Source organism: Camelina sativa, chromosome 9 (assembly GCF_030686135.1).
Source record: "Camelina sativa cultivar CO46 ecotype springtype chromosome 9, ASM3068613v1".
NCBI classification, from domain to species: Eukaryota; Viridiplantae; Streptophyta; class Magnoliopsida; order Brassicales; family Brassicaceae; genus Camelina; species Camelina sativa.
Window position 1 is genome coordinate 22,529,988 of NC_141888.1, and position 20,116 is coordinate 22,550,103.

At 38.8% G+C, this 20,116-nt stretch overlaps 2 protein-coding genes, 1 long non-coding RNA gene and 1 pseudogene across 3 annotated transcripts; 2 read left to right on the top strand and 2 right to left on the bottom strand.

The window, feature by feature from the left end:
* Nucleotides 1–819: 819 nt before the first annotated feature.
* LOC104711713 (G-type lectin S-receptor-like serine/threonine-protein kinase At5g24080) lies at nt 820–2,762 on the top strand. Its single transcript, XM_010428442.3, has 2 exons — nt 820–1,397; nt 1,489–2,762. The coding sequence occupies exons 1-2, from the start codon at nt 975–977 to the stop codon at nt 2,479–2,481; spliced, it is 1,416 nt and encodes a 471-aa protein (XP_010426744.2). The 5' UTR covers nt 820–974; the 3' UTR covers nt 2,482–2,762.
* A 2,540-nt stretch (nt 2,763–5,302) lies between these two features.
* LOC104711714 (WEB family protein At3g51720) lies at nt 5,303–7,087 on the top strand. The gene is made up of 2 exons (XM_010428443.2): nt 5,303–5,660; nt 5,833–7,087. The coding sequence occupies exons 1-2, from the start codon at nt 5,517–5,519 to the stop codon at nt 6,928–6,930; spliced, it is 1,242 nt and encodes a 413-aa protein (XP_010426745.1). The 5' UTR covers nt 5,303–5,516; the 3' UTR covers nt 6,931–7,087.
* A 74-nt stretch (nt 7,088–7,161) lies between these two features.
* LOC147938536 (uncharacterized) lies at nt 7,162–9,061 on the bottom strand (annotated as a pseudogene).
* Nucleotides 9,062–14,224: 5,163 nt separating this feature from the next.
* LOC147938537 (uncharacterized) lies at nt 14,225–14,770 on the bottom strand. Its single transcript, XR_015565969.1, has 3 exons — nt 14,731–14,770; nt 14,529–14,608; nt 14,225–14,321 (listed from the first exon to the last, which is right to left on the bottom strand). It is a non-coding gene; the product is annotated as an uncharacterized LOC147938537 (long non-coding RNA).
* Between the last annotated feature and the right edge of the window lie 5,346 nt (nt 14,771–20,116).

Consider the following 20,116-nt stretch of genomic DNA (forward strand, 5'->3'; position numbering starts at 1 on the left):
ATCCTTAGAAGTTAGAACCCTAATAAGAGTGTCAGATTTATTATTTTTGGAGGCCAGGGTGTTTATACGCATAGCTGACATCACCACTAAAATGGTGTAGATGAATTAATTACACGTAACAGACAATGATAGGGATCGCCACTTCTCGTGGTTCATCTTTAAGCCAATATCATCAACTATTATACTCCAACTAAAGTTATTAGTACTTAACAAATCTCACCTAATTCCCCATCATATTCATATACCTGCTTTACTTCCCCACTCTCTCAACTCTACTACATATAAAGCTTAGTCAATTCATTATCCTTTTCATCTATAGAGCCACCAATCATCGTTTTGATACTATCTTATGCTTGTAACTCAAAATCACTTAGCTTTTGATGGAGAACACTCATATCCATTACATATGTTAAACTCTCGTCTAACTAATTTTTAAATAATAGATGTACATATATATCTTATTTTGTTACAAACAGAAAGGAAATAATCCCATACTGATTTGTTCTTTTTTAACTACTATAAATAAATAAACCCTACATTGTTGTATTTGTGTGTCAAGAACCCCACATGGACAGCCTGTGGAAGACCAAGCGTGCATCTTCTTCTGTTCTCTTGCTTTTTTTTTTTTTTTTTGTAAAACACTGTTCTCTTGCTTTCCTATTAGAAACTTTTTAAGTTAACTATACCAATAAGTGGAACAGCTGAAAATATCAATTTACTAATCTGTGTCTAGCTTTAGATAACATTTTCCAGTAAAATAACATAAATACCAAATATAGGAAAAATATAAAACAAGAACAATCCAAAAGCACAACAAAACAAAAGCAACATGAAAACAAAACCCTTTTCCTTGCAAAAGTGTAGAGAGAAAAAAACACACTCATACCAAACTTTCCCATTCTTTTCTTTTTCTTATCATCTTTCCTCTTTTCCCGGACAAATCCGAAGCTCAACAGCAGCCGCAGAAGCATATTATGACCATTATGATGAAGTTCTATACGTTCACTTTCTTAATCTTCTTGTTCTCTAAGCTCCAAGGTCACTGCAAATCAGATATCAACCTTGGTCATTCTCTAACGCTCACTTCTCCACTAGAATACGCTCCCGGGTTTATGGGGAAAGCTTATATAATGGATACAGAATCATCATCATCATCAAGAGAACCTGGTTTCAAAGCCGCGTTAACGATGGAATCAAGCGAAAAAGATGATGGAAAATATTTGTGTTCCCTCCAAGTCTTCCTTGGAGATGTAAGAGTTTGGAGCTCAGGGCATTACTCAAAGATGTATGTTTCTAGCAAATGCATCATCGAGCTCACAAAAGATGGGGACTTAAGGCTAAAGAGTAGCAATAAACACGTTGGATGGAGAAGTGGAACCTCAGGACAAGGCGTTGAGGTATAAAATTTGATTCCTTTGAAGAAAAACATCATTTAAAAAAGACAAAGACATGTTATAAAATTGTGTTATGGAAACAAACATTTTGCAGAGGTTGGAGATACAAAGCACAGGGAACTTAGTGTTGCTTGATGCTAAGAATCTGATAAAATGGCAAAGTTTCAATTTCCCAACAGATGTGATGTTGAGTGGTCAGAGACTAGACGTAGCTACGCAACTAACTTCATTCCCAAAAGACTCGACGTTGTTCTATTCCTTTGAAGTCTTACGTGACAAGATTGCTCTGTTCCTCAATTTAAACAAGCTCAAGTACTCTTATTGGGAGTATAAGCCTAGAGATAAAAACAAAACAGTCAACTTCGTGAGATTAGGACCAAAGGGTCTTGACCTATTCGACGATAACAGCCACATCATCGGGAGAATAGAGCAACCTTTGATCAGATTCTTGGCGCTTGGGAACAGAACCGGTAATTTGGGACTCTATTCGTATAAACCGGAAAAGGGAAAGTTCGAGGCAACGTTTCAAGCTGTGAGCGACACTTGTGATCTACCTGTATCATGCAAACCATACGGAATCTGTACATTCTCAAAGTCTTGTTCTTGCATTAAGGTCGTGGGCAATGGAGAGTGCAGCAGCAACGTGGAAGAAGCGGTTTCGGTGAAGAGGTTATGTGATCACGAGATGGTTGAGCTAGAAGGAGCTACTACAGTGCTAGGAAACGGGACACAAGTGAGAAACGTAAGAAAAGAGAGATGTGAAGAGTTGTGTAAGAAAGACTGTGAGTGTGCAGCTGCGAGTTACTCTGTCTCTGATGAGAGTTGTGTCATGTATGGGATTGTGATGGGTGTTAAGCAGATTGAGAGAGTGAGTGGATTGAGCTATATGGTTAAGGTTCCAAAAGGAGTGAGACTGAGTGGTGAGAAACCAAATGTTAAGAAATGGGTTGTGGCATTAGTTGGAGGTATTGATGGTTTAGTTATTTTGTTGCTTCTTTCTGGATTGGTTTTTTATTTCATTCGGAAGCGTCAGAAAAGCTCATCTCCGCGGCCAACGCCGCAACAGCCGCCCAATACAGATTCTTGATAGTTTGCTTCGAGGATTTCAGATTAATTTTGTGACTTTGTGTCGCATATGTAAACATGAATACCATTTTATATAGTTGAAAGCGGTTGACACATGAAAAAATTATAGAAAAATGTATTTGATTTGAGGCATTTATTCAACTGTAGGCGAGAGCATATGCCTCAAATCTAGGATTTCTGAAGGTTCATATTCAAGATTCAAGAATATGGGAAGCATTATGCATTAGGGGTGAGCCATTTTTTTTTCAGATAAATCCATTTATAACCAACTTTGTAGTTTTTTTTCTACTAGTTCTCTAGTAAGCTAAACTTTTTTTTTTTTTTTTTTTTGCTAATCAATCATATTAACTCTTCATTTAACACTAATGTTCAGTGTCTTCCCCATTTCTACTGTTAGATTAGGTATGGATATTTTATAGAATTTGATTTTTTTTTTCTTCAGGATATATAATCCAATCAATGGGAATTAGTCACAAGACAGAGCCAAGAGACATGAACGGCTCTTGTCTTTTTGTCATAGATCTCCCTTCTTTTAACATCCAACGGTTAGTTGAAACTGAGACTTTCATTATGTGGCCCTGGCTTTATTTACCGTAGTAAAGTGATCCCCACCACAAAACTCCATCATTGACGCAGCCAACTCCGCCACAACTCCCTCTACCATCCAACGGTCCAAATATTCTTTTTCTTTTTCCTTAATTTTGTTTCTTTTTCTCTTTCTCCAGCAAAAATTCTCATAAAAATCTAATCACATCTATATATATATTTTCCAAGTACATTTAGTAAATAAATCCTAGAGTTGCCACCTATTTACAAGACTGCCATTGTATTTAATATTTAATATAAAATGTTTAATAACCAAGATTTATCTTTAACAGAAATCTATAGATTAACTCTATATTTACATAATTAATTGAGTGTAAAATCTCCTAGCTGAGATCTCAGCTCTTCTTTCTCTTTTACAAAACAATTTTTAGAAACAAACTAATTGATTATATTTAATATTTTTCCAAAACAGATTTTACGAGATAGAGTGGGTAATTGGAATACACAACATAGTTAATCATGTACTCCAACATAGTTAATATTTTCTTTGTACTCCAAAACAGATTTTACTAGATAGAGTGGGTAATTTAAAATCTACATTTTGCTTTGTACTCCACACGAATATATTAATATAGTTAATCAAACAAAATATAGAGTGGGTAATTGGAAGTCATGTGCTTTAAAAAGATTATCTAAAAATGAGTTATATGAAATCCATCGGTATAATTTTCTTTTCAAGAGAAACTTAACACTTATATCATTTTTACATTAATATTATTTTATCAAAATTCCTATATAATATTTCCTGTCTTTATCTTTTTTATATTTTAACACCATATCAGAAAAATATATATATATATATATATAATTATTCTATATATGTTTAAACTTACTAAAAATTAAAATACTATGAATCTTTAGATTTATAAAGGTTAAAAATCTCATAAAATAGGGTTATATTTTAAAACGGGTTATAGTAACATTAGTATAAATTTAAAATATTTTTAATCAAATGCTAGAACATGAGTTGAATTTTAATTTATTATTTTGTTAACACCATCAATATTAGGATATTAGTCATCCAATTAAATTAATTAAATTATGATTATGTAAGCAAACAAATTGTCTCGGGGTATACCGGTAAACCTCAAACATAGTAATTATAAATTAACTAATGTATAAATCTATATATACATTTTTGGAGACATTTAGCAAATAAATCCTGAAATTGGAACTTATTTACAATCATGCCATTAACATTAAATATTTATATTTTATAATTTACAATTTATTAAATTATGATAAGGTTTCTGATTTTTGTAAACAACTATTTGCATTAAATACTAATTTGATAATTAATTAAATAAATATAACTTTCCTTAAACTTGGAAAAAAAAATTCTTCCTAATCAAAGTAATAATATTTTTGCGGGTTAAAATCATTAAATCTGTTGCGGGTCAGATCTCACATGGCGGTTAACACATATTATCATGTTTTTACCATTAAAACAAAACTAGAAGAATTGAATTAGTAAAATTTTCACATATCCTAATCCTTTAAACTCAAACGGGACATATGGCTGCAGACTATATACTCCCATGGGTTTTGTAGGATATTTTTTTTGCGGGTTAAAGTCATTAAATCTGTTCCAGAACCGATATGACATTATGGGTTTGAACTAACACTACAAATATTAATTTATTTTATATATTATAGATTTTTAAGTCACAAAATAATTAACCATCCTACGAAACCCGCGAAAGTATATACATGTCCGCAACCGTTTCAGTACATACATTTTATTAATTTTTAATGGTATAAATCTTTTAACTTATAAAATATATAAAACATAACTAATATTAATCATAATTGTTTCAAAAATAAATGTACATATAATTACTAAAATATTTAAATGTTTTAGAAATAGAATAAAAACAAAAATAGTCCCGCGGTGTACCGCAGGTTTAAACCTAGTTTTATATCAACACTTAAGTGTTGATATAGTGCTACTTAAGTGTTGATATAAAACTTAACCTCGTTGATATAAAACTTAACCTCAACGGTAAGTGAGAAAGACATTTTGAGAAAGAAAAAAAAATTACGAAGACCACAATTTTATATTAAATCCAACGGCCTAAAGATTCTTTCACTGAAACGATTTTTTTTTAATCTCACTTGCACAAAGATTCAGTATCACCGCCCTCTTTAGAGAAGATTAATGTTTCTTCTTTAAGATAATAAGATTGGATTAGAAAAAGTTGTACTCGAAATAAAGACAAAACTAGTAAGCATCTGATCTGAGAAGACAACGGATACTTGTAGCTTTTTCAACTTTAATAATCCCTACAAACAAGAAAGAGACCGTTGAGATATATATTATAAAGTCTTTTGTTCACACTAGTTTAGTATCGAAGTAAACAACAGATTTGGATTGTGATCACTCTCTCTCTCTCAATTTCACTATTTTTTCTTCCCAAGTTTTTGTCTTTAATGGCCGAAACCCTTGTTGAACCCACCCTCGTCGGGGAAATCGACACTTCTGCGCCGTTCGAGTCGGTGAGAGAAGCCGCCACTCGCTTTGGCGGCTTTGGTTTCTGGAAACCGTCTTCCCTTAACATCTCCGAAACTTTTCAGGTATTATTTCTTAGCCCTTCTCCCTTAAAGTCTCTGTCTTTCTCACCAATTTTGTCATGCTCTTTGTCTTTTAGGGGGTTTGATTGAAATGGGTTACTAGATTTATCTATTACTAGTCTTTAGTTATTACTTGTGATGCGAAAGTTTCGATTTTTTTTTGTTTGGGTTGCAGAACGATGTGGACGAAGCTGGTATGATTGCGAAAGCAAGTGAGTTAGAGAAGGAACTGATTGAGAAAGAAAGTGAAACTTTAAAGGTGTTGAAGTCGCTCGAGTCGACCAAAGCCATTGTCGAAGAGCTCAAATCAAAGCTACAGAACAAGGAAGATAAAGAAAACTGTGACGTCAATGTTTTCAAGGAGCTGAGCCAAGCGAAGATGGATCTGTGCAAGACTACTAAAGATTTGGCTGCCATTCGCGAGTCTGTTGAGTTACTGAACAAGAGACTGGAAGAGGAAAGAGCTGCACTTGAGAAGACACGAGAGAGACTAAAATGTCCTGAGAATGCAGCTGAAATGTCCAAGGAGATTCAGAGATTAAGCTATGAGGCTAATGAGTTTTGTAGAACAGGAGAGAATGTTCGGTATGCGGTTGATAAAGCTGTGGTTGAGATTGAACAAACGAGAAACAAGATCGAAGCTGCAGAGATGCGTTTGATCGCTGCTAGAAAGATGAAGGAAGCTGCTAGAGCTGCTGAAGCAGTTGCAATTGCTGAAATCAAGGCGGTTACTAGAAGGAGAAGAAGCAGAAGAAGAGGAAACAGAGAGGAGACTCTGCAGGAGGAGATTCTTGAGACGATTGATGAAACAGCAAGAGAAATTAGAAGCAGTAGGAGGACACTTGAAGAAGGCTTGGAGAAAATGGAAGCAGGGGAAGGAAACTGGCGGTGGACAGAACGGAGGAGGAGATCATCATCATCATGTTCAGCCAAGCTCAAGAACCCTTATCTAATGGATGTAAATGGTCTGGATATGATGATGAACGGTGATGGGACATCATCCTCAGTTGCTGTAATGAAACCAACAATGTCTATTGGGCAGATACTTAGTAGGAAACTACTTCTTGCGGATGAGTCAGCGATGATGATGAACGGGAGAGTTTCGTTGGGTCAGATTCTTGGAAAGACGAACATTGGAGATAGAAATTGTGAAGGGAAGGAGAAAGTTAAAAGGCTTAATGGTAAGAGGAAGCGGTTCGGATTTGCAAACTTGTCTGTGATGTTGAACAAAGAGAGTAAGAAGAAGAAGAAGATAGCTTTGAACTTAATGTGATGAGTGAGTCATTGAAATGGTCTTATCTTTATGACTTTATCTTAGGAGTTGTTAGGTGTTTGTGAGTCTTATGGTAAGCAATATTGTGGTTCTATTTTTTTTCGGTGTGTTACTGGTTCATGCTAAATAGTGAAATGAGATGTGATTTGTTTTGACATGAAGCATAATAATCAAATTTATTAGATTAGAGAGTCTCAGTTAAGAATTAAGTCTGAAACTAAGACATGTAGACTAAAGGCCACGAAACAACTTCATGAAGACAACATTCTCAGCGTCTTCTTGGGGTTTGTCGTCTTTCTTAGTGAAAAGAACTTGGGTAACACCAGTTGTGGCCTTCACTTTGGATATGGCAAGATACCTGTGTCCATCACGGAGCTGTCGGCTTGGTAGATATAGACCAACTTTGGAAAATGTTTGGCCTCGACTCTTATCTATAGTCATGGCGAATGCAAGCGTGAGAGGATACTGTGTACGCCGCAATGAGGCAGGAAAACCTTCCGCAGCGAACATATGCGTCTTAGGGATCACGAATTCCCCGTAATAATCACTAGGTGTTGCAAATTTAGCAGTAAGCAAAGAATCACCCACCATAGTAATTTGAAGTCTTGTCCCAGTAGATAACCCACGGCTAGGATCAATGTCCGTAAGTAACATGACGGGAGCACCAACCTTTAGTCTCAGAACCTGCTGAGGCACCCCAGGGACTTCGCAGTAAGCAAACATTGACGGAGGTAATAATATGTAATCAATTGGGTTCCTTGATTTATGTTCATCTCTCGGAGGAGCAATGCAGTCATCGCTGTAACATAGTTTCTCTTCACCTTTATGGAATGAAATTTAAACAAATCGGTAGTTAAGGTGGTGCCTATATATAGTATGAAAGAAGAAATGTATAAAAATATATATATTAAAAATTATATATTACCTGGTAAAAGTGAAAGCATATAGTCATTAATCTGATCGACCTCGTCATCAGTATGACACAAAATGACCTTGTCGCGACAATACCTAGGACCATAGGAGGACGCTGAAGCAAAAGATTCTCCATAAACTTCCTTCACTATTGTTTTCATAAAATCAGGGCAGTCAATATTCGACACCTCTTTAGGGATATCAATATCCGCGTCACCATCATCGATCTTTTCATCACTAGTAATATCCATAAGCCATTTAGACAAAGCTTCATCTATTCTCGTGTGAAATTTTGTCCCCTAGATAGAAATTAAACAAATAATATTAGAGTCAGAGAACAATATCGATCGATTAATTACTACTATGTATCAAAGGAGCAAATCATTATGCTATATATAAATATATGTAAATTACGAAACTTGCACACATGTTAAAACCAATGTTGCAAATTTAGCAGTAAGCAAAGAATCACCCACCATAGTAATTTGAAGTCTTGCCCCAGTAGATAACCCACGGCTAGGATCAATGTCCACAAGTAACATGACGGGAGCACCAACCTTTAGTCTCAGAACCTGCTGAGGCAACCCGGGGGCTTCGCAGTAAGCAAACATTGACGGAGGTAATAATAAGTAATCAATTGGGTTCCTTGATTTATGTTCATCTCTCGGAGGAGCAATTCAGTCATCGCTGTAACATAGTTTCTCTTCACCTTTATGGAATAAAATTTAAACAAATCGGTAGTTAGGTGGTGGCTATATATAGTTTGGAAGGAGAAATGTATAAATATATATTAAAAATTATATTACCTGGTAAAAGTGAAAGCATATAGTCATTAATCTGATCGACCTCGTCATCAGTATGACACAAAATAACCTTGTCTCGACAAAACCTAGGATCGTAGGAGGACACTGGAGCAAAAGAGTCTCCATAAACTTCCTTCACTATTGTTTTCATAAAATCAGGGCAGTCAATATTCGACACCTCTGTAGGGATATCAATATCCGCGTCACCATCATCGATCTTTTCATCACTAGTAATATCCATAAGCCATTTAGACAAAGCTTCATCTATTCTCGTGTGAAATTTTGTCCCCTAGATAGAAATTAAACAAATAATATTAGAGCCAGGGAACAATATCGATCGATTAATTACTATGTATCAAAGTAGCAAATCATTATGCTAAATATATATATATGTAAATTACGAAACTTGCACACATGTTAAAACAACACTAGATCTGTAACCAAAAATCTATAATAATGATGTGATAAAAAGTTTGATAAGCGTATAGTATGATAAATTTGGGATTTGGGTATATATATACTACATACAAACCCTATTGCTATTTATTAAATAAGTATGTTTTAGGAAATTTCGTAAATAAAGTCTATAGAAAGAAGTTGATATATTCCTAATTACTTACACATATATGTTTTGTTTAGACTAGTAATGTTATATTTAGGGTTAAAAGTCGTATATCCTAAAATTGTATCAATTTATATGGTAAATTAGTTCTTTTAGAATTGTAGCTATGTTGTGTCATGAATCATTACACCAACCTCATTATTGTGATCAAAGCTCTTTGAGCTGATCACAACATCAATTTACAACCTCGGCCAATGGGCTGGTGTAAGTAAGTCCTTTTGATTTTTTAGGTTCTCCTTTCTTCGAGGATTGTTTGGTTCTTCTCGTTCGACTGTAACATAAATGAGAAATCAAGACTCTCGTAGTAAATGTCTTGGATGTGGATGTGGTTGCAGCAGCTTGGCGAGATTGATTCAGAGGTAAAGAGACCTGTTCGTTATCTTAATCTATGAGTTGTTAGGAACACCTCTAAATGCATGGAATAATGTCTTTGAATCGTGTGTTGTGTCTGGTGACTTATTTTGGCGGTTCTGTGTTGTGTCTGGTCATTTATTTTGGCGGTTCTGTGTTGGCTAATGAAAATCATTTTCTTTTTTCTTTTGTGTTCTCTGATTTTGGTATTCGATCGATCAGCAGTGGACAGAAGAATTAAGGTTTAGATGTAGAAAGCTTGAAGAGTGGAAGCTGTAGAGACAAAATCATAAGAGAGAAGAGAGCGCTGGAACAACAACATAGAGTCTGTAGAAGAGAAGAATTTTCCTAGTTACTACTGTGTTACCGTGATCCGCAAACAAGCACAAGAAAACACAAGGTGTGTATTGGTTCAAAGGATTAGTTTTCGATGTGTATTGGTTCATACGAAATACTGAAACTAGATGTGATATGTTTTTAAATCAAGCATAATGATCAACTCCATTGCAATAGAGAGTCTCACTTTACTAGTAGATTTGTGTCGTGAATCATTTCGAGAAGAAGCTGTAAAGGTATAGAGGACAGCAAATCACTCAAACTGCTTGGAAATGCGCCAAGCAAACGCTTTTATTCAAACTTATAAAAATTCCCTTTTACAAGTTATGAATCTAAGCCTACTCTCTTGTCTATCTAACACAAACCCCTGTGTAGATCTAAAAGAGTAAAAACACACTCACCTTCAAAGCTCTTTTTGTTTGCTTGAAGGTTTACAAATCTCTCAAACTTTTCCACGAGTGCTAGCTCTTTTTGCGGCTAGCCCTCGTCTCTTTTAAACCCTTCACTCACGATCTCTAACCTAGATCTTGTGAATCCCTAACTAAAAGGAAATATTCCTTATCCTAAGAAATATCCTCCCTAAACTCTCTCAATCAAATATACACTCAATATCTTCGTGTATATCTTGATCTTCTTCTTCCTTCCTCTTCACGCTTCTTATCACGGCGTCCATAATCTTCTTCCACGTCAGCCCATCTGCCACGTCAGCATATCAGCACTCTGAGACACTTCGCAAGCTCCTGTCACCTTCAGAGCTCTGATGCACTTACAATCTCCCCCTTTTTGACTGAATCTTGCCACACAAGCAACTGCAGCATCAAACCTGAAAATGCACAGACAACACAGCCAAGACAAGAACACAACCGTACTAGCAAAATATTCCAGCAATCAACATAAAACGGTTAACCGATAAAGACTTGTAAAAATAAATTGTTCAAAGCCAAAACAGAAACAAAATAAAACAAGTCTCAAGTCTTAAATAGGGGAGAAACAATAAAAACAGTGAGCAACAATAACAACTGCTCCCCATAGCTTAATCTCCCCCTCAGGCCTCTGAATCAGACTCATCTCCCCCTGCTTGTTTGGCACAGTTTAGTCAAAAATACCAAGTACGTCCAATCTCTGACAAGCACATCAACTGAGTTTCCTTCAACCTTAACTGTAGGAAGATTTGCCTAGAACTCATAAACAACCTCAGAATCATAAGAAAATATTTCTTGTCTGCTTAGCTCTAAAACAAACGTCACAAGGACCGGAGCTAGCCAAATTTAAAACACCAGAATTTAGAGATAACGTAGATAAAACTGAAAACGCAGGATGTCCGAGCCGACGATGCCACAATATAGAATCACACCTTGCTTCAACCTTGTTCACACGCACAGCATTCACATCCGTAACAAAGTAAACCCCATCACGTTCTTCCCCGGCTCCAATCAGAGTCTTCGAAAAACGGTCCTGCACAACACACAATGTATCGGTAAATAACGCAACACCACCAATCTGTTTTAGCAACTTTGAGACTGAAATCAGCGAACAATTGAGATTTGGAACATATAAAACATTATGGAGAGTAATGCGATCAGAAACATGGAAGACGCCCATGCTTTTTGAAATTGTTTTACTTCCATCGGCAAAACCAACGGAGCACACCGGAGTTGACGTGACGTCTACGAGTAACTTAAGATTCCCCGTCATATGATGTGACGCTCCGATATCAAGAATGAGTTCCTCGTGTATCTTACCGGAAAATAACTTACCAGAGAGTTTGTCCGAGCTAGAGATAGATTTCTCCGATGCCATCTTGCTTATTGCTTGCCACTGTTCGGGAGTGAAGCTTGGATATGACGAGGCATGAGGACTTGTTGCATGTGCCACTGTAGCATACCCACGACCACGACCAGCAAAATTAACACCACGACCTCCACGACCTCCCCTAGCAGATCCACGTCCACCTTTGTTGCGATCCGACCACCACTCTGGATATCCAACCAGCTCCCAACAAAACTCTTTCTCATGACCGGATCGTCCACAGTGAGAACAGAGGAGATTACGTTCCCTGTTCTTGTTATTACTGGGGGGAAAAACAGAACGAGTGGCAAGCCCCGAAGCTTCACCTACTTCGTTGCCGGTGACAGGAACAGAGTGCGACTCTTGTTGTACGAGATCACGTCGAGTTGTAAAACCCACAGCATCATATTGTTGCTCCTTTTTCTTTGATGTAAGTCTCTGCTCCTCACGTATAGCCTTGGAATAAGCTTGTGCCAAATCTGGCATTGGATCAGCATCAATAATTTGACAAATAACATTGCCAAAACGAGACTCATCGAGTCCCATAACAAACTGATGAACCTTCTCATCTTCTCTCTCTTTCGCAATTTTAGAAGCGGCACCACAAGTACAAGTCGGAAGTTGACGATATCGTTGCAGTTCATCCCACAAATTAACAAGTCGACCATAGTAATCCATAACAGATTGTCCATCTTGCTTACAAGAAGCTAACTGGCACACAATCTGGTGAATTCGAACCTTATTCCCAACAGAGAAGCGGTTCTTCAAGTTTTCCCACAAATCAGATGCATCTTCAATAAACGACACCGTTGATCTCACACGCGGAGTGATGGACGTGCGTAACCAGCCGACAACCATTGAATTCACACTCGTCCATGACTCCAACTCAGAACCACTCTCACGTGGTTGAATGATTGTTCCATCAACAAAACCGATCTTCCTCTTGGCTCGCAGAGCATTAAACATCTCTGTAGCCCACTCAGAATAATTATCTCCTGTCAACATGACTGAAGATATCATAGATCCGGGGTTATCAGCAAAGGACAAAGTGTAAGGCGTGACTACGGTGGAGTCAGAGGCCTTTGCTACAATTGCTTTTTCTTCTGTCATCGTGATCGAACGAAGACGAGAACCAAACTAAACGAGAAAAACAAGAGAGAGAACGAGAAGAAAAACAGAGAACGAGAAGAAAAGAAACAGAGCCTGGAAAACTCAAAAACCGTAAACGAGAAAACGAGAGAAACAAGAACACAAAACGAGAAAGCTAGATTTAGGTGTTTGGCTCTGATACCATGTCAAACTTAAGATTGCTAGGTATTCAGAATATTTGTGTTATCGATCTTGAACAATTACATCCCATATATATACAAAGAGAGACTCGAATATACTAAACTTGAGGACCAAGTTATAGAACTTCCTAAACTATCTTAGAGTATATTACAATATAACATAAATATGTAAATATATATTCGAATACTCACGACGTGAAGCGGATTGACGAAGCTGGTCACATGGCTATGCTCACTAAGCCACAACAACTTTCTCAACTGCTACAAGAAATAGGAGCGAAATATAACTAAATGTAAAATGATAACAACTGTGTATGATTTGGGCTCAGTTACATCTATGACATGAATAAGAGAGTTTCAATATTTGTGATTTTTGGTCATTTCTACACTGTAATTTTGATACTTCTTCATTGCTTACTGTATTTGGCTGGGGCAGTTTCATATTAGCTTGACCAGAGTATCCTATACCTTTCAGATTTGGATTATGGAGGAAAGAACATAATGCTCTCTGTTTCATAGAAGGTGCACCAACAAAGAATTAAGGATCTCTCTGCAGAAACACAACTCATGTCAGCTATACTTGTGTCACAACCCCAAGAAAATTCGATTGGACATGAGATATTCTCTTTAACTTGCATACAATTCTACTTGTGAGCCAATTAGTCTAAAATTTGATCTGGAAAACAGACTTCTTTATGTTGGCATCTGATCCTTATCTCTCAGAGAATCTCAGCTGAGAAGCTAAACTGAGAGGTTAAAGACTTCTATCACCAGATTTTTCCTGTCAATAAATGGAAATCACTTGGGGAACTGTAAAGAAACCAAAAATAAAGAATAGCAGAACCTTTTGCCAAATCATAATTAAAGCACATGACAAACTCCATATCGAGAATGCAACTGAAATTACCTTTGGTCAAGATAAATTACTCGTTGGATAGACAGAGCTCTTGAAACCTTGACAAACTGCCTCAAAATAGACAAAAAGATGTTAGATTAGGTGATTATATACATAAGGTGAGTTTATTGTAGCGGTGATGGACTAACCGTCGTAGAAGAGCTTCTGGGTTGTATGTAAATATTTTCTTCTGATGTAGCTTAACAACTGAGTTTTGTAACGAAAGCAGACAATCTTTGGCATCTTCAAAAGCCTGAGGATGTAGTTTACAGTTATTTTCAACGCCAGAAGTCTCAAGCAAAAGTTTTCTTCTCTTTGACGATGAAGCATTTGTACTTTCATCAAATGGGAATTCCACAAATTGGGTCCATGAATCACAGACAGCCCGCAAACATCTACCAGGAAAATACAATGGATATTATTAAACAGGAATCAACAGAAACGCATTGAGTTGTTTTGTACCGAGAGAAATCATTCAAAGACTAGAGTCCGAGCTAACATGGCTGGTTTCTCACACAAACATAATAGCAGATCATATCCAATCTTAATACGCAGGGATGGAGCAGTTGATATGCAAATAACATAAGAGAAAAAGGATTAACCTCAGCAGGTACTCTGCACAGCTAGCCCCGATGTCTTTAGATATTAGGTAATCAAGAAGGACTTGATGATCATAATGCAACTGATAATGGAAAAACAGACGTGTCGCATTAAGAAATCTCATCAGTGATTGAACAAAATACCAAAGCCTACATGGAACATAGCACAAGAGATTCCCTTATGTGAATGCTTTACAAAAATTACCTCTGAAAGAAATATACAGAATAGGACTACATGATTGAACAAGGTTGATAAACGGAAGAGAATAGTTTGTTCCTCATCTTGAAGCAAATGCCCTTCCACGTTAAGCCTTACACACTTTTCTCAATTAACGAAGTTGCTTGTTGTGTTAATTACAGTGCAAGACGTTGGTTTTCGAGTATGGACCTCTGATCCTAGTAAATGCAGAGGAATTCCTAGTGAAAAACGACATCTGCACACTCTTGCGCGCGTGTCCAGCTGAGACATCGGGCCTAAGGCAGCCAGTGTTGGCGGATTCTTGAATGTTAGAACGATGCCATAATAGGATTTACACACGAGCTGCTTTATAAGAATTGTTGTAGACTTGGTACTGTCTATATGTATTTATGGATTCAAAACATCAACCTCGAACATGTCTGTTTGCGTGTGAATATATAATGATCGCTACAAGAATTTGTAACTCTACCATGATATGATTGTATTCTATTCTATCCTTTTTTTCTAATTCAGGTTTGTCAAACTGATTATAGATGAACGGATCTTCTATTTGTTTCTCCTGACATGTGGTGTTGAACTGACGAGAAACAGAGTAATTGGTTTCATTCTGAACAGTGTGGTTCAGTTATGGAACCTGCAGCTACCATTTTGTGTGTTTCTGAAACTAAGTATTGACTTTTTAGGCTTGGCCTCGAAGTTCACAGATTAGAAAATCAAATCAACACATGTCCTCACTCTAGGGTTTGGTTGCACATACTTGTACCCGTTCTACTTCGCTCGTTCTTCTTGCAGAGACCTCTTCCCGACGATGGTAACAAGGCAAAAATTATGTGCAATGGTAGAAGACAACACAATACTATTATTGATTTAGAACTGAAGAGAGATGGAAATATACAAAGAAAACTAGATTAAACAAAAATAGTCAAAAGGTACCTACGATTTACCAAAGCTAGATTTGATTCACAGACTTACCAAACGTCTACAACTATTAACTAAAGAACATAAACGCATAGATGACATGCCCTATTGCTTTTTTACCTACTCCTTGCCACATTGTTTTACTCTCCTATACTCTTCTTCTTCTGTCTGTCTTCATCTTCACTGATGTCTCTTTCATTTCCTCTTCCCCGATGTTGTTGCCCTGCGCTTCCTTTTGACAGCAGCGGCATAGACTCTTGATATGAGAGATGTTTGACTTGAGTTGATGTGCATCATTAACGCTAAGATCCTCTACATAGTCGACAAAGGCAAAAACTTCACCACGACTCTCAACTGCTTACGGGATTGAAGTAGAAGACGTAGTAGGGTTTACATGTATATTTCATACACAAAACAATGTCACCTGTAGCAGTTGTAAGGAAACGAGGTGGCGGTAATGGTTTAGTGAGGGCATCAGCTAGTTGGTCAGCTGATTAGTGAGGGCATCAGCTAGTTGAACACCAGACTGGATGTGCTCACGAACAAAGTGATAAGCCAACGCCACATGTTTCATCTTAGAATGAAAAACAGGGTTGGCGCAGAGATAAGTAGCCCCAATGTTATCACAATAAATCACCGGAGCCGTCGATAGAGGAATGCCCAACTCGTGTAACAGATAACAAATCCATCGCAGTTCTGAAGCTGTGTTAGCAACAGCTCGATACTCTGCTTCAGTAAACGACCGCGAGACACTCCTCTGCTTCTTTGACGACCAGGAAACAGGACTGCCACCAAAATATATAATGTAGGCATTCGTCGAAACATAGTTGGCCTTGTCTCGTCCCCAATCTGCATCAGAGAAGGCATGTACGGTGAGTGGAGCATCACGGCGAAGGAAGATACCATGAGACGCTGTCCCCGCAAGATAACGTAACACCCGCTTGACCGCTTGCCAGTGTTCATTTGACGGTTTGTGCATGAACTGAGACAGTCGGTTCACCGAAAATGCAATGTCAGGTCTGGTGAAAGAAAGGTATTGGAGGCTTCCTACAACCATGCGATATGTTTTGGCATCAAGAAGAGGAGTTCCCGAGTAGACCGTAAGTTGAGAAGATGAAGCCATTGGAGTCGGCACTGGTTTCGCTGAAAGCATATTTGTCTTGGTTAACAAATCAATAATATACCGACGTTGCATCAAATGAATCCCTTCCGACGTCCGTTTAGCCTCGATGCCCAGAAAATAACTTAACGGACCGAGATCTTTCAAGGAGAAACGAACAGCAAGGGATGCATTGAAAGCAGTGACCAACGGAGGAGGACCTGCAATTATTATGTCGTCTACATATACCAATACATAGACATAGGAACCACCATGTTTGTAGATAAAGAGAGAGTTGTCACCGAGAGAGGCTTTGAATCCGGAGTGAATAAGAAACTGGCGGAGCTCAGTGTACCAAGCTCGGGGAGCCTGTTTCAATCCATATAAGGCCTTACGCAAGCGACACACATGCTGAGGATGATCTTTGTCAACGAAACCGGGAGGTTGTGAAACATATACTTCTTCTTGCAGAGTGCCTTGCAAGAAAGCATTGTTGATGTCAACCTAATGAATGGCCCAATTCTTCTTAACGACAATCTCCAACACAAGACGTATCGTGGTTGATTTAATCACGGGACTAAACGTTTCCGAGTAATCAACCCCATATTGCTGATGAAAACCACGGGCAACCAACCGAGCCTTATACCTATCAATAGAGCCATCAAGTTTGTATTTAAGTGTGAAAATCCACTTACATGTAATGACATTCTGATGTTCAGTTGGAGGTGTCAAGTCCCATGAATGTTCTCGTATTTGAGCATTTATTTCTTCAACCATGGCATTCCGCCAGTTTCGATCCCGCAACGCCTCTGCCACCGTTGTTGGTATGACCGGTGACGTAGTAGCCAAGAGATTATATTTGGTGTTTGGCTTCACGATGTTGCTTTTGGAACGTGTCTGCATGGCGTGCTGAGTAGGTGGTGGAGGCGGAGCAGGTGCCGGAACCAAGATAGCAGGATCCGCAGACGTCGAGGGAGACGACGGTGTCGTAGAGTGAGACGACGAAACAGGGGATACCGAGTTTGATGACCGTGGTGATGATGTTGTTGTTACTGGGCCTGATGGGCTTGAAGTAGAAGACTCATGATGTGGACCATGGACACCCGTATAGTGAGACCCATCATGAGCCCTTTTTGTGTGTGTCTCATGAGCAAGGTCAAGAGATGGAGAAGACGAACCTGTTGAAGGTTGTGGAGATTCCGGTGACGATGATGATAGTGGTGATGTAGGCACCATCGATGATGACGGGTGAGGATCGTTGCACGGGAGCGGCGCTGAATGAGCTGTAGAGGAGGAAGCCGGGTTTTGCGACATTACCGGTATTACGGTTGACTGAGAAGGAACAACCGAAACCGGAGTATGAGACGGAGACGTTGGTGGTAAGGATGCAGTGGCAAACGGAAAGCTTGTCTCAACAAACTGTACGTGACGAGAGGTGTATACACGTCCGGTCGTCGCATCCAAACACAGATAAGCGCTTTGAGTAAACGAATAACCAAGGAAAACACACGCCGTAGAACGAGACTCGAGTTTATTGCTTCGATAGGGACGGAGCCATGGATAACAAACACACCCGAATACGCGAAGCTTGTTGTAGTTCGGTTGTGTTTGAAATAGTTTGTGATACGGTGAATCACCTCCAATGACCTCGGTGGGCATACGGTTTATGAGATACACCACAGCGGCAAAGGCATACGGCCAGTATTCACGAGGAACAGTTGCATGACCAAGCATAGCAAGTCCCGTCTCCACGATATGGCGATGTTTCCTTTCAGAAATCCCATTATGCTCAGGCGTATGAGTTGGTGTCGTGAGATGCGAGATACCATGTAACGCCAAAAACGAACGTAGAGCAATGAACTCTCCACCATTATCAGAATACAAGGTGCGTATCCTCCTCTGGAACCTGTTCTCAACAAGAGCCTTGAAGGCAATGAAGACCTCTTTGACTTGGGACTTCAGTTTTAAAGGATATAGCCATGTGTATCTAGTAAAGTGGTCAACAAGGACAAGATAGTATTTGAAGTTTTCAGAGGAGGTTATTGGAGACGACCAAACGTTGGTGTATATGTATTCAAGAGGTTGAGAAGAGGAAATAGTGTTTGTTGCAAAAGGGAGTTTGTGACTTTTATTGATAAAACAATCAGAACATGACAATTGTTTTTGTGTGGATGGAGAAATTTGTAAAGAAAACTTTGAAACAATAGCTTTTAAAACAGGAAATGAGGGATGCCCAAGTCGAAGATGCCATGATGAGAGATCGGTTGCCGGAGAGGAGGACACGGAGAAGACATTGATTGTATTGCGGTTAACCGGCCACTCATACAGCTCATCCTTAGTTCGGCCTTGGAGTAACTGCGCCCCCGTGCTCAGATCCTTCACCTGAAAATATGCCGGAAAGAAATGCACCGAAACCTTATTAGCATTGCACAACCGATACACCGAAATAAGATTCTTACGAACATCAGGAACATAAAGCACATCTTTCAAAGCAAGTAAACGAGATGGTGTAGGGAGTAAAGCGGAACCCGTATGTGTGATCTTAAGACCAGACCCATCAGCAATGGTGACCTCTTCTCCACCGGAGTATGGCTGATGAAGAGAGAGATTAGACAGATCAGATGTGAGATGGTGCGTAGCACCGCTGCCCATCACCCAGTTAGCTGGATTATATGGCGGGACAACAGCAAGATTAGCATTAGGTGGACCTTGTGGAGAGTAACCACCGCCGGATGGTTGGAAACCATGACTGGACACCGGTAGTTGAGAACATCTCCGAGCACTGTGGCCAAACACACCACACAACTGGCATCGTCCCTGATAACCGCGACCATGGCCACCACGAGATGAAAAGGAATTGTTCCCGCGAGAAGAGCGATTACCGCGTGAGGAGTTAGAGTGGTTGGAGGACTTGTAGAAGGCAGTGTTGGCTGTGACAAGAGCAACGTAGGAAGCAGAAGCTTGTGACTGAAGCTTCAACTCATAGTTGATCAGCTTCTCATGAAGCGCAGGCATGGTAGGGGGAGAATCACGTCCTTCCATTTGATCAACGATCGGTTTGTAATCCTCCGGAAGACCACTTAGGAGATACTCGATCTGCTCTTCATGCTCGTATGGTTTGCCTAACGTAGCAAGCTGATCGAAACGCAAAACGAGACCTTGGACGTATTCATCGATAGATCTGTTACCTTTACGCCATTGTTTGATCTGCTCCCGGAGTTGTTTGATATGTCCCCAGGTAGGTTTCGCATAGGTAGAGGATAGAAGCGTCCAGATCTGCGCAGTTGTGGCCGCTTGAGAGAGAATGGGTTGAATCTCTATGGAGATTGCACCAAAGAGACTAGCAACGATAAGTTGGTCTTGACGTTGCCAAAG